General features: G+C 42.7%; 1 protein-coding gene across 3 annotated transcripts in view; it reads right to left on the minus strand.

Annotated features, from left to right (window-relative positions):
• Positions 1-15,393, minus strand: part of RBPJ (recombination signal binding protein for immunoglobulin kappa J region) — a 217,236-nt gene that overhangs the window by 93,562 nt on the left and 108,281 nt on the right. For 2 of the 3 annotated variants that reach the window (XM_044225836.1, XM_044225837.1), the window contains exon 1: positions 13,714-13,943. The exons of the other annotated variant lie outside the window; for it this stretch is intronic. In XM_044225836.1, coding sequence (XP_044081771.1) covers positions 13,714-13,733 — 20 coding nt within the window. In that variant the 5' untranslated portion in view covers positions 13,734-13,943. Of the gene's footprint in view, positions 1-13,713; positions 13,944-15,393 lie in introns of those variants that run through there. 3 annotated transcript variants of the gene reach the window in all.

The following is a 15,393-nucleotide window of genomic DNA, read 5'->3' on the forward strand; positions in this document are numbered from 1 at the left end:
AGAATGAGAAAGTACTAGAAAGGAGACCTAGAAAAGGGTACCCGAAAGGTGGCTACCCAGGACAGTTGTATCCTACAAGACAAATTAAAAGTATCTGAGCAAGAAGGCCGTGATCCAAGATACCAAATGCTGATCAAGTCAGATAACGGATGAAAAAAACTCACCACTACATTCACCCATACTTTAACATGGTAAGTTAAGAGGAGGAGGGGTTTTTTGGTTTTGTTCTTTAAGATTTTATTCATTCATGTGACGGAGACAGAGCAAGTACAATTGGGGGGTGAGGGGCAACAGGCAGAAGGAAAGGGAGAAGCTCCCCGTTGAGCAGGGAGCCCTATAAGGGGCTCGAACCCAGAAACCTGAGGCGAAGGCAGATGTTTAACAAGAGGAGCAGTTTTGTTGTGGAATGGTGGAGATAAAGGCCTGGCTTAAGTAGGTTTAGGGAGAATGGAGAGTGGAGACAGAAAGAACTCTGCATAGGAAGTTTATTGCAAAGGGCAAAGGAGAAAAAAAAAAACTAAAGGGGAATGCAGAATCCAGAGAAATAAGAGCATGTTTATATACTGTCAAGGATACTTCAAGAGAAAGGTAATAACTGAGACAAGAGACAGGGAAAGCTAGCTGGCTACCCCAATGTTCTAGAGTAGCTGAGAAGGAATGGGATCCAGTGCAGGAGCAGGGAGGAGTTCTCAACCATGATTTACAAACTTCAACAGGCATGAAAATCACCTGGAGCGCTTGCTAAATAAAACAGACTGCCAGACTCTATCCCTCCAGGGCTTCAGAGACAGGAGATCTGGGGTGGAGTGAAAGAATGTGCATTTTAAAATTTTGCCCACTGCTGCCCTCCAAGGATCTCATTTTAAGAAGCACAACTCTATGCAACAGAAGACAGAAAAAAGTGAGTATATGAAAATAATACATTTGGTTATACACTTAGAAAAAATAAGTTCAGAGCCTCATCACATAACACACAGGGAAAAAAAAAAAAAAAACAACCAACAAACCAATCAACCAAAACCTCCCAGAAGGGTTAAGGGGATAAATAATTTTTTAAATTGTAAAAGAACATTTTTAAGAAAAGCAAAAGAATGCTTTCATAATTTCAGGTGTGAGGAAGACAAGCAAAACATAAAGTCAAAGGCACAACTACAAATTTGACTACATTAAAATTTTAAACTCAAGACAATAATAAAATCGAATGACAAACAAAACAGTAGGAGAAAATACTTCATATAAGTTGACAAAAAGTGGGGTGCCTGGGTGGCTCCGTGACTTAAAGCCTCTGGCTTTTGGCTCAGGTCATGATCCCAGGGTCCTGGGATGGAGCCCCTCATTGGGCTCTCTGCTCAGCAGGGAGCCTGCTTCTCTCTCTCTCTCTCTCTCTCTCTCTCTGCCTGCCTCTCTGCCTACTTGTGATCTCTGTCAAATAAGTAAATAAAATCTTAAAAAAATAATAAGTTGACAAAAATTATCACCTGGAAAATAAAGTTATTACACAAAAGAAGAAAAAGATATTTCATTGGAAAAATATGGTTATAAATACATCGTCAAATCTAACTTTGAATGCATTTCTAAAATACATTTATTTTTCAAATAATCAAATAGTAAATCTAATACTTCATCTAAAGTAATAATCTAATATAATAAACTCTTTATTAGAATTCTCTCTGGCACTGCTTGCCACCTAGGAAAGAGCTTGGAAGCTTTCAGGTGGTTTTCATTTAGGTAGAGACAAAAGCTCTTATCAGTACTGGCAGGGCAATGAATGGCAGAGGCAGAAGTAAAGCTTCATGAACTTGAGTTAAATTACTAAATACCAGACCCTCAGACTTCTTAACTATAAAATGGAGATACTATCTCCCTCAATGTAGTTGAGGACTCAGTAGATACTCAACAAAATGTCAATTCCCTAAAACCCCTTTATATGTTTACTAAACTACTGACATTTAATAGAATGTCAGCATTTCCACTAAAAAAAAAAAAAAAAAAAAAGTTGAAGACTATACTCCCAATTGTTCACAGTAGTTAATTTCCTGGTGGAAGACTACAGCCGCTGACTTTTCATAATATGTTCAAATAACTTTTGAATTTCTTGTATACATTTTTCCAACAGAAAAAATAATCCAAGTATTTACGAATGATATTAATTAACCCTTAAGAAAAAGTCCCACATCAATAATCACTTGCCTGAATTAGAAAAACAAGCTAAAAATGAGGTGAAAAAATAAATCAACTGCACATCGAAGCTACCACGTTAATTTAAATTCTAGTGTAACTTAAGATATTTAATTTACCAACTGACAACTTTCAGGAGTTACATCCTTGGAAACCATGTTTAAGTAAATGATATGTTCCTAAATCCTATACATAAAAGATTTCCCCTATATCGTGGAGTAGGGCAGGATGAAAAATGGCTTGTTTACCAATAACTGGGAAATAATCTTCGAAAGCTACAGCTACCAAGTTTGTTTTTTTAACATCACAGTAGTGAAGTGGCAACTCCCACTAATTCAGTACTATCCATTTAATCAAATGACATCACTTATTATAAGCTGTAAATAAATTACTAAAACTATCACTACTATCTTTGGAATGCTGAAATGGATTTAATTCACTTCCCTGACGTTTGGTTAAACAAGATGATAGATACAACACATTTAATGAATTCCACAGTCAGGGAATAATACTGTCCTGACATATACGTTAGAAAAACCCCTGTATAAAAAATCACCAGGTTCATAAATGGTTACATCCTCCAGTGTAAAATTTCAAGTTATAGCCTCCTTCCTTATATGACAGTCTTTAATCTAAATCTCTTTTTCTGTCCATCCATTTTCTCTACCAGAGGCTCTGGAAACAGCAAGCTGCAATTTAGTGCAAGTGGCAGAACTAAGATGCTAGGGAGGCAAGAGGCAGACACTGGGGTGAGCCAGGTAAGCCATAACCCACACAGTTCTAGAGTAGGGACAACTAAAGAGAGTGGGTGACAAGTGGGCACTGAGAACAAATGTGTTCTAAAACAGAGCACTGGTCAGTCAAAAACATAAGACAGAGAACATAAGCAGCATCAAGAACAGGAAAACAGCCAAGGAGGAAAGAAAAGGCAAGCTCAGAGCTGATGGTTTATTAACACTGGCAGCAGCCCTCAAACCAAGCTTGGGACTGAGAGATTTGTATTCTTGGCGTTAAGTTCACACTCACAGGAAAAACAAAGACAAAGCAAAGAGCATGTAACATTAAGAAGCAGCTGAGTGGTATACAGAAAAAAGACCAGCACAAGTCTCTCCCTAAAAAACAAACCAGAACTAGACCCAGCTCAATTACTGAATGTGTCTCAGCCATTAGCCAACTGGAAATTACTCAGTCTATCCCTGCCTTCATTTAAATAATAGTTACTTTAGGGGTGTCTGGGTGGCTCAGTCTGTTAAGCCTGTCTTCAGCTCAGGTCATGATCCCAGGGTCCTGGGATCGAGCTTCTTCCTCTCCCTCTGCCTCTGCCCCTGCTTGGGTGCTCACTCACTCTCTCTCCCTCTCTGTGTCAAATAAACAAATAACATCTTAAAAAAAAATTAGTTACTTTAGAACACATGATTAGTGAAGTCTTTTCCAGCTCTAAAGTTTCTTGAATCTAATGGAGTTAACAATCTCTCACATTTGTCACACTGGATATAATTACATACTATGGTATGTTATAGGGAAAATATAATATACCAAAACATAAATAACACAGAATCACAGTCTAGTATCTCTACAAACTTCATCATCATCATTCAGTAAATCCAGTAAGAAACAACTTCCTACAGTCTTCTCCTTTAACCATAAAAATCATCGCCTAAAATCTAACCACCAAGGCTTCACTGTCTATATGTTTTGGTCACTTGTGCAATTTCACTGAGCTTCCCTTCAGCTTCTCTCTACAGGACATGTTATGGCATTATGCTTTTCTATTTTTCAATACTTTGAGTTTTCTATTAAATGTATGTTTCATATTCCACTTCAAAACGTATGGTGCAGGGGCGCCTGGGTGGCTCAGTGGGTTAAGCCGCTGCCTTTGGCTCGGATCATGATCTCAGGGTTCTGGGATCGAGTCCCACATCAGGCTCTCTGCTCTGCAGGGAGCCTGCTTCCTCCTCTCCCTCTCTCTGCCTGCCTGTCTGCCTGCTTGTGATCTCTGTCTGTCAAATAAATGAATAAAATCTTTAAAAAAAAAAAAAAAAGTATGGTGCAGGAATGGCTGAAAGCTGACCATAATCCAGGCGGTCAATTTCTCCATGGGTTCATAGAAAAACTAATCTACGCTGAACGTCAGATTTATCACTCAGAGTAAGTGCCACCTAGTGGCAAGCTTATATATTAATCCATTCAAGTCCTATTCATCTAGCAAGTAACTTTCAGCTAACAATTGTGACATAATTATGCAATGTAAGTAAAATATTGATCCTGTACTTACAGAGGTGGCTGACAAATCAGATTTAGAAGGGGAGAAACACTCAATACAGATATATTTATGTTACTGCAGAAAGATGTTAAATGTTACAAAAGTGTGGAAAAATGATACAGAAATATGCAAATTAAGGATTCAGCATTTGTTCAAAAGCTAAAAGAAACAAAACACTGTTATGTAGGTTTTCTTGTACCTGCTCACCTCACTCAGACTTTCCTATTTCTAATCACTTCACCCAGCTTTACTGTTTGGTTTTCCCCCACCTTGCCTTCCTTCCACCCTTCCCTGCTCCCCCATCTTATCTTTTAAATTCTACTCCAGATAAGGGGAAGAGAAGAACCTGTTTATTGAGCAACTACTACTCCTAGAACTGAGCTAGGCATATTATAATCTCATATCTCATATAACCTTCACACCAATACCACGAAGTACTGTTTTCTCCAATTTTTTAGACAAGGGCAAACCAAATTAAGTGAAATGCTTGTAGCCACAGATTGTCTACAGAGTACTGATTCAAAGCTCCCAATACCATCCTGTCTCAAAAAGCTGTTCTGTTCTTTCCATTCCTAGGCCTGCTACTATGGAGATCAGACCTTGGTTACATTTCTCCTATGGCCTCCATCCACCCCATCTATGTGACACTGATTACACCCCACCTCACCTCTGACAACATTCAATGAATGCCCTCTTACCCCAAACCCTGATTGACATCCAAGCCCTTAACTTTGCACTCAAGGTCCTCCAAGAAGGCCTAAACGCTTTTCCAGTTTTATTTCCTAACACCCCTATAGACTCTCACCTTTTCTAAGAACTCTCCTCCAATTAAAATAATCATTCACACCTGTGTTCCCACCAACATTATACATGTTACAGCACTTAGAATCTTTATTATATCTATGCACTTTCCACTGAATCATGAACTTTACCAAACAACTTCTTGGCCACCTTTATAAACTGCTAACATAGCAGTCACACCTATTATGTGTTCAGCAGTTGTTTATTTAAAACATTCTAAGCAGTTATAAAAGAGAACTACTAAAGCACGGTTATAGGCAATTCCCTTAACCCCTCCCTTCATGATTGGGAACCTCAATGTTTCTGCTTCCTCCAGTTGGTGTTATGTATCAGGAGCTCTGTACAGAACTATATAATTTTTTTTTTAAGATTTTATTTATTTACTTGACAGACAGAGATCACCAGTAGGCAGAGAGGCAGGCAGCGAGAGAGGAGAAAACAGGCTCCCTGCCGAGCAGAGAGCCCGATGTGGGGCTTGATCCCAGGACCCTGGGATCATGACCTGAGCTGAAGGCAGAGGCTTTAACCCACTGAGCCACCCAGGCGCCCCAGAACTATATAATTTTTTGAATGAAAAATTTTCTCGGGGCACCTGGGTAGCTCAGCGGTTGTTAAAGCCTCTGCCTTCGGTTCAGGTCATGATGTCAGGGTCCTGGGATTGAGCCCCGCATTGGGGCTCTCTGCTCAGCGGGGAGCCTGCTTCCTTCCCCCCACCCCCGCCTCTCTGCCTACTTGTGATCTCTGTCAAATAAATAAATAAAATCTTAAAAAAAAAAAAAGAAAAAAGAAAGAAAAATTTTCTCATACTCAAACCAAAAATTAAATGATTGGAAAACGCATGCTAGGAACTGAAGAGACAATACAAAGCTCAGTGGTTGCAGGGGTTAGGGGTGGGAAGGGTTGAGTGGGCAGAACACAGGATTTTTAGGGCAATGAAACTACTCTGTAAGATACTACGCTGGTGGATACATTCACATTTGACCAAACCCAAAGAACAAAGTCTAATGTAAACTATGATTCAGATAATAATGTATAAGTTTATCAATTATGACAAGTCGGCCACTCTGCTGAGATGCTGATAATGAAGGAGGCTATTTATTTACAGGGGCAGGAAGAACATGGGGAATCTCTGTACCTTCCCCTGGATATTGCTGTGAACCTAAAACTGCTCTAAAAAATAAAGTCTATTAAAAACAAAACAAAACAAAAACAACAACAAAAAATGGGGTGCCTGGGTGGCTCAGTCAGTTGAGAATCCTACTCTTGGTTTCAGCTCAGGTCATGATCTTGGGGTCATGAGATCCAGCCCCATGTGGCTGGTTTCCTGCTGAGCGGGGAATCTGCTGGAGATTCTAACCCTCTCTGGGTCCCTCTGCCCCTCCCGTTGATGCATGCACACTCTCTCTCTCAAACAATTATTTTTTTAAAAATGGTATGTTAAGGTGCCCGGGTGGCTCAGTCCGTTGAAAGACCACCTTTGGTTCAGGTCATGATCCTGGGGTGCTGGGTTGGAGTTCCAGTTCCCCCTGCTCTGCAGGAGCCTGCTTCTCCCTTTTTCCCTCTGCCTGCTGCTCCTCCTGCTGGTGTGCCCGCGCTCTCTCTCTGTCAAATAAATAAATTAAATCTTTGAAATAATAATAATAATAAAAGGTATGTTAGCAAAATCATGCAAGATCTTAGTGGGTCTGCAGTTTTCCAATAAGGGAACAAATACCCTTCTTCCAATTATACAAACCAGCCAAAAGCTAGTATATTCTGTCTGGAGAAAAACTAATTTCAAAATAGATTTTTCATAATAAAAAAGAAAAAACCCTACAACATTGGTTCTGTTCTTTATAAGGCAACTAATACTGCAGTTACAGAACACAATCTCTACCACACTAATAAAAATAACAGTTTCATAAAGTGATAAACATTTTTCCTGGTTATATAAACTTTTTATAATTCTATCATCTAATTAACAACACGCAGAAAAAACAGCTCTAAGGCCAAGTTAAAACTACTGAATATAGAAAAGGAAGCGTGGGAGGAGAGTTAAAAATAGTCAACTTGTGGGGCGCCTGGGTGGCTCAGTGGGTTAAGCCGCTGCCTTCGGCTCAGGTCATGATCTCAGGGTCCTGGGATCGAGTCCCACATCGGGCTCTCTGCTCAGCGGGGAGCCTGCTTCCTCCTCTCTCTCTGCCTGCCTCTCTGCCTACTTGTGGTCTCTCTCTGTCAAATAAATAAATAAAATCTTTAAAAAAAAAAAATAGTCAACTTGTTATCTAGTATATTCCAGCTCACATCCAACAGGTGCAGCATTTTTATCCGAAGGTTTATGCAACTCAGGATACCTAAGCAGCAGTGGTTTCTGTATTGTTTTTTGTAAACTTAAAATAGTGCAAATATTTCTAAGACTGCCATGAACATGACCAATCTGAAACCTACACAAGTATTTATGCAGATAGGTAATTACTATCAATTATACAACCCAAGTCAGAGTGCCTCTAACGCTGGCTTTTCCTCAGAAGTATGTTCAGGAAACACATTATCCTTTTCATACTACTACGATATCATTTTATTCCCTGAAGCAGAAGTAGGCCTAATGAGGCGTAGGCGACACCATGATGTTGTGCTAGGCCTAAGAAGCATCCAGAACTGTGGGCAGGGTGTATGAAGGACGGTTAGCAGTGAGGCATTCAACATTCCTATATTATTACAGTTGTCTAAGCAGAGAAGACAGCAGTAACAAGTAGACCCCAAAAGTTGGGGGTGACTCAATGACAACATCCATGGTCAAACAGTAATTTACCAAATATGTCTGCTCAAAATGCCAAGGCACATATTTCAAGGGCTGTGGTCCTCTGCACTAAATACACTGCTGCTTTCCTAAAACATGACCCACAAACCACAAAATAAAAAGTCCAACCTGAACCCTGCCTGTGAAAGGTTAGCAGGAGAAACCATTTGTTACAATGAAAATATTTGTATACAGTTTTTTAGTATTTACAAATCACTTAAATATATGTTTTATTTGACCTTTGTAACTTAACATATTTTACTTTACTTGATAGTCACATGCCTGTCAGATAAATACAACAAAATTATCATTCCCTATTCTATAGAGGCAGAAACTCAAGCTTGGAGAAACTGTAACCTGTCCACAATTCCTGAGGCTTCCTAAAGATTATCATGATTATCGGGTTATTATCTGGTTCTATGGCATGCACCCCCTCCCTAAAAGAAGCAGTTCACAGAGTCTTAAGTTTTAATGCGTCTAAGAATAACTTAAAACATGTAAAAATAATGAAAACCTTTTAGAAATACTGGTCAACTATACAAAAAAACAAAATGTGAAATTTAAGCTTATCAGTTTTGTACAAACAATATAGTATAATCTAAAGGAACTTCTGGCTAAGATTGCACTATTATGTTTTCAGAGGTTATGAGAATGCCTGTAGCTGAAAACATCAATTCTTTTGGGTACCTCAGCAATTAAAATTCCTGGAGAATCAATACATCCCCTATGCACATCAAATTCTGACTACAGGCACCAGGTTGCACCAAGGTTTCGAAGTAGTCTTGAGTCATTTGTTCAGAAAAACTTTTTACTAAGTCCCTATCATGTATTGGACATTCTTCTGAGTATAAGAACATATAAATGATCATAAAATAAAAAAAAGGTTATCTGCCACCAGGAAACTAACGAACAGCCTCTGAACGTGACAGACAATAACAACTCAGTATGACACTTCCAAGAGAATTTTCCTGAGTCCTTTAAAAACACACTAAAGGGGTACTGAATCCAGGCTGGTAGGTCTGTTAGAATATCCCCAGACCTAAGTCTTGAATAATAACCCATTAATACCAGCACTTTTCATGTACTGGAAGGCATTAAACTGCTAAACCCACCCAGGGAACTACAGATTCTTAAATATAGCCAGAGCACTGAATATTAGAGGAAAGAAAGGCATACAGTTCAGCTAGAGAAAAAGTAAATGAAATAGTTATAGAGAACCATATATGCCTAACTAGCTAACATTGTTTGAGCACCTGCTATGTGTTCAGATATCCTACTAAATGTTTTCTCACAGTCAATCCTCACCAAAACCCACTGAGCTAAGAATAATTATCTTGCAATTGATGGAAAAAAGCAAGGAGAAGTCAGATCACTTGTCAGTGTTAAGAGGTTTTAAATGGCAGGGACAGAACTGGAACCCACTCCGGATTAAATGCTAAATGTGAGCTCATACTCTCTACTCCACTGCCTCTTTAATGAAGGCTGCTAGGGGGAGCCATTGAAAGGTTTTTTAACTAAGTAAAGTGATCAGATTTGCTCTTTAGACTGTGGAATCTGGATAAAGGAGGTGAGTCTACAAACAGAAAAAGGAAGCTACCAATGTTTATACTAACTCATATGAGAAATGATGAGAACATGAATTGTAACAGTAGGAATGAATGACACTGATACAAGAGATTTTCAGGAGGGAAAATTTTCAGTTCTTAGTGTCTAAATGTGAAGCGTTAGTGTAAGAGAGGAATCTAAAAACTTAGCTTGGGAAACTTAGCTGGGATGCTGTATCATCTACCAAGAACAGAGAAGCAACAGGTTTTGTTTGTTAAGTATCTTAGGAGCATCTCCTAAATGTAAAACACTTTCCTAGATCAAGGGCCAACCCTGAAATCATGGCCTTGGCTGTTAGAAAATATTCTTTAGAGCAAGTAACAAAGCATTAAAAACTATAAGGGATACTGAAATAGTCATTACTATTAACAGATCTGGCCTAGAGGCTAATGAAAACATTTTGTGCCACCATTTTTAAAACATACTACCCATATGCATAAAATAAAAGCGTTAAAAAAAAAATCACCGGGTGCCTGGGTGGCTCAGTGGGTTAAAGCCTCTGCCTTCGGCTCAGGTCATTATCTCAGGGTCCTGGGATCGAGGCCCAGCCCCATCTCATCCGGCTCTCTGCTCAGCAGGGAGCCTGCTTCCCTTCCTCTCTCTCTGCCGGCCTCTCTGCCTACTTGTGATCTCTCTGTCAAATAAATAAATAAAATCTTAAAAAAAAAAAAAAAGCACCATATGCAGAAAACAGATCAACAGAGGGAAAGCATCCCATCATTTTACAATGTGTTATTACATATGAGTCTGACAGATTTTCAATTTCTTACACAACAAATACACCACCCTGTAATTTGTTTTACTAATCCCTCTCCCTCTAAGCTTATAGGGGAAAAAATGTACTGGTTTTATTACCCAAACTATAATACATATTTTTATATTTTTCATCCCACTATCATCACTGTAACTTGCCAAGAACTTCGTTTATAACCTCCTACTTGACTTCCTATAAAATATGACCTACTTCACATCAACTTATTTCAGTAACAATTCCTAGACTTTAACCACACCTTTCATCCAAGGATGCTCTCTGCAAATCCCAAGGCACAGCAATCCTGTGCAGATGTGGCAAGTTATTACAATTCCCATTTTACTACATAGTTAGGAAATTGGCCCAGGGGAAGTAGAGTAACTTGGAAATAATCATAAAGCCAGATGCCAAGAATAACAACTTTTAGTCAATCCATGAGAAACTACTGCCCCTAGTTGAAATAACATGAAATTTAGTATTAGAAGGAAGCAAAAAAAGTTTTAAAACCACATCATAGGTTTTTAAGCTTTATTTTTTAAAATGACCCAATCCTAGAATTAAGATTAGTAAAAACTTTCAAACGCACCCATTTTTCCCCTAATACCTTATCCATCCAGAGTGCCAAAGATTATTTAATGTACAGCTGGCAAGAGTGGCCTTCTCCCAAACCATTTTTTATCTAACCCTTTTAAGGACAGAAATCTGTTGTTATCGGACAAGAGGTAACTTTTTAATAACCTAATTTAAATAATCCAATACATAGAAGCATATATTAGAACAGATCTGAAAATTACAAGTAAGCATCTTATCTTTTTTTCCTGAGAACACCATGCAGACCCATCTGCAATATACCTGGACAGTAAATTTAAAGCTTTAATAGTCGATAATCAGAACGAAAGTGTCCCAACCAAAACTGACCCTGTATGTTCTAAATATACAGCTGTTTGGTATAATTTATTAAAGCATTGTTTCATATGATCACAAAATAAAGGTCTTAATTCAATTTAGAAACAAAAAAACCCACACAACTCAGTTTGTAAAAGTTGCTTTTATGATGTTTGTGTGATCTTTCCTATATGTACAAGTCAGAACAAAATACCTTCCATTACACCATATTTACATTTTTGTTCAGAGTCAGAATAAGAGTAGTCAAGATTTTACCTTCAAAAGAATGATTATGCACAAAGAAAAAGTACAGGAGACAAATGATTACAGGTAAAATCCACTCATGGATCCCAGACTGCAAATTTTCAAAAACCCTCACGTATCAATTAGGAAACAAGATTTTCCATTAAATAAAATTCAAACTACTAATTCTAATCGCAGCCTTCAAAAAAGAAAAAATGTTTAACAACATTCCTCATACTAAATCCTGTACATCCTCTACTAGCAGCACTTTATGTGGGACTTTAGTTTATAAATGAGATGACACTCCAAATGATTTTGTTAACACACGTTCTAAAATGAGTGATCAACTAGTAAGGGGGGGGGGACCAATTTCTGAACAATATATTCAATCCAGTAATCCTGGTAAACTGAATACTTCTTACCCCCAGCACCAGAATATTCAGGCTATTTAAATACACCACACCACCCTTCCCCCACGCACACAACTCCCAGTTTTTACATTACCATAACAATAAGCACTGTGAACAATTTAAAGCTCCTTTAACATTAGAAGTGACTTCACCTTACTTAAGAGTACTACTTAAATGTCTTTTAATTGCATTTGATTAATGCATTCCACAAAGATTCTAGAAGCAGTATTCATCAACCAGAAACTGCACTCTTAAGCGTGTTCCTCATTTCAACTCCAAAGACGGGACAGAAGGGTTGTCACGTTCTACAGAGCAAAAGCACATAATTATAAATTAATGATAAAGAAAAAGTAAAACATTTATATCAAACTCCCAAAAAGGATGCCTCCCTCTTCCTTAGGGAGCAGGAGTTAATGGTAAAATAACTAACTCTAGACCTATAGTCTAGAAAATGCTGAAATTTTCCGCACGAATATTCAGAAGTTTTTAACATCAAAATTCACGCTACTACTATTCACGTACCTAATGAATAGCTAACATGGATATCTGAAACTAGTCTCACACACCAACAGCAAACAAAAACAAAAACAAAAACAAACCTCGCACCTCTTTTAACCGTCCTACAACACCCTCAGGTAACCCAGAAGCCAATCTACGACAGCTGCCCTTGGCCTAGGCCATCAGAAACGGCCTAAGGGCAAAGGGGGCGGGGGTGGAAGAGCAATAACCAAAAGACCAGATCTTTTTCCAGGGCTACTGTTTCCAAGCAAAACAACCGTGCGCCCAAAGAGATCGCGAAGAAAACTAGAGACACTGTAATCCCGAGAGAAAGGGGTGTGTGTGTGTTTGTGTGTGTGTGTGTGTGTACACACAATCCCAAGAGAAAAGGGTGCGGAACGCCGAGGAGGAAACTATCTCCACGCCTCTTTAAGACCCACAAAAACAACAACAAACCGTAGGGTCTGTCTGCGCGCAGAAGCACCAGATGGAGTCCCTGAGGCTGAGACAGTTCAGCCGACATACTCCGTGGGTAGTGGATAAATCAACCGATGATGGGAGGGGAAGGGGGTGCCAAGTGAAAAAGCCACTGAATGGGGGAGACAAAGACTCCGGGAGTGATCAAGTACCAAATCGAAAGGTGAGAGGAAAACACGTGAGAAAAATAATGGAAGAAAAATTAAAAGACAGAAATCTGGTGCCTGGGCTGTGGCAGGTCACTGAGCTACCGAATAGCGAAGGGCACAACAAAGGGGCACGGGAGGAAGGACAGCTGAGGGGAGGAGATGGAAAAGCGATGCGGGGCGCGCCGGGTCGGACAAAGCGCCCAAGGCGGTGAAACAAAGGGCCGGGGGTAGAGAGTCGCGGGGGGCAGCGGGGAAGACAAAGCGCCCGGGGCCGGGGATACCCGCCCGGCGAGGAGGCGACGACCGTCCGGAGGAACAAAGCTGCGCGGGGTCGGAGTACGGGCCCGCGGGCGGAGACGCTACAGGCGGGCGGAGGCGCAAGAAGCGCGCGACCCGCACGGCGCCCACGGGCCCCGCGCGCCCGGCCGCACTCACGCCCGCACCCGCCGGCGTAGCTGCCGCCGCCGCCCGCCCTCACGCGCCGGAGCCCGAGCCACGGCGGCGCAGAGCGAGCAGCGCACGGCCACACGCCGCCGCCGCACTCGACGCACGCGACGCCGCCCCCGCGGCCCCGGACGCCAAGCGCGCCGCGGCCCCGAACACGCCGCCCGCCGCGGGCTGCGAGACGCCCGCAACTTTCCCGATTCCCAGCGCTCCGATTCCCCCAGACTTACCCTGTCACAACAGGCGCCATCTTCCACAAACTCTCGCCAAAACTCCAACCCTCGCGAGATTCCCCCTGACGCCTTCCCTGGTCCCTCTCCCCCGCCCCTTCCCTTTTTCCTCACTCCTCGATTCCACCCAGCCCCCGCGCTTCTTTTCCCCTCGCAGCCACCGCGAAGAGCCAGACGCCTCGCGCCGCCCGCGGAGTAGGGGATCCTGCTCGCTGCCTTCCCTGGAAACCTACCCAAGCGATGGAGCATGCGCAGGCGGCTCCTCCGCGGGCGAGCCCTCAGTGTGGTCCATGGGGAGTGCTCCGGTTATCCGGGTTTTGGGACGCGCCCTGAGGGACGTACGTGGAGACTGAGGAAAACCGGAGGGGATTACAACGGGGACGGGGAATGGAGGGGTCAGGAGGCGGGGCCGAGGGGAAGGGAGGAGGGGTCCTGGGAAAATATGCCGCGTTTCACAGGCCTAGATGAAACACCTCCTCAAATGGGTGTTTTCCAAGTGGCTTCCCGCTCACTCTGGTTCCCAGCCCTTTTCATTCATTCAGACGTTCATTGGACACCTCCCTTATGCTAATGTCGGCGTTAGATGCCGGAGCTACAGAGGTGCCTGGAGTTCGGCGAATGACAAACCTAGAACTGTCTTCGCTCTATTCGAACCCCCATGCTTGAGCACAGACAAGATGACAACGTGGGCTAACCTGTCAGAGCTCTGTAAATGGAAAACTTTTGCAGTTGAACTCTGTGGACTTAGATTTCTTCTCCTTGGGTGTGAAATGAGGTCAAGACAAGGCCTCTGGCAAAGACACCCCTAATGTCCACCTCGTATATGCATGCCAGAGCGCCGCGTAGTTTTCTCTAGAGGTGAAATCTGCGTTGGAATGGGGCCAGCACCCGCACTCAAACCACGGGTGCCCCTGGGGCAGAGAGCTGCCTGCTGTGTGAGCCTCCTTAGCACCTCACCGCCGTCCCCAGCCGTGTGTGAACGCAGGTGGAATGGGGACAGACACTGCCCGGGTCCTTCCGTGGGCCTGGCACAGTCGAGGACGCTGGTCGCTGCCGGAAACGCATTTCAGGCAACCTAAGCCTGGAAACGCCGGAGCCAACTTGGTCCGTCTGGGCATTTAATAGAAAGGAGAAGGGCCCGAATCCTGACCCCCCCTTCCTACCTGCCACATCCCTTTCTCCACCCTCGCCACCCCAGCCAGCCTTGCCCTTTCAATTCCTAGAGATTCCCAGATCGAGCACTGCCTCCAGTAGGGAGCCCCAAAACCCGGAGAACTGGAATTCTCTGCCGGAGACCTGCTCCGCAGGATTGGCGCGGCACACGCGAACGGCACTGCGCATGTGCCCAATGCGGGCAGCCCAGTCAGTCTCACGCTACACCTCCTTCCCACCGCCTTCCACTACTCAACTCAGACACAACACGGGCCGTGGGAAATTTCCTAAACCTCGCGAGAACGCGCCCACTGTTGCCTATGCTTTCGTCCCCAAATCTCGCGGAGCCCAGGCGGGACAGGTGTTTGTCTAGTGCAGCTCCCGGCGCTGTTCGTGCCGCGCGTGCCCGGGAGGCTGGCGGCCGGCGGCGGGCAGCGGGTGCGGGCGGGGTGGGAAGGGAGGGACTTGCCGCGGAGGCGGGGCGGGTGGGCGCGTGGCCGGGAGCTCTAGGCGGAGGGCCGCTGGAAG

Source organism: Neovison vison, chromosome 11, assembly GCF_020171115.1.
Source record: "Neovison vison isolate M4711 chromosome 11, ASM_NN_V1, whole genome shotgun sequence".
NCBI classification, from domain to species: Eukaryota; Metazoa; Chordata; class Mammalia; order Carnivora; family Mustelidae; genus Neogale; species Neogale vison.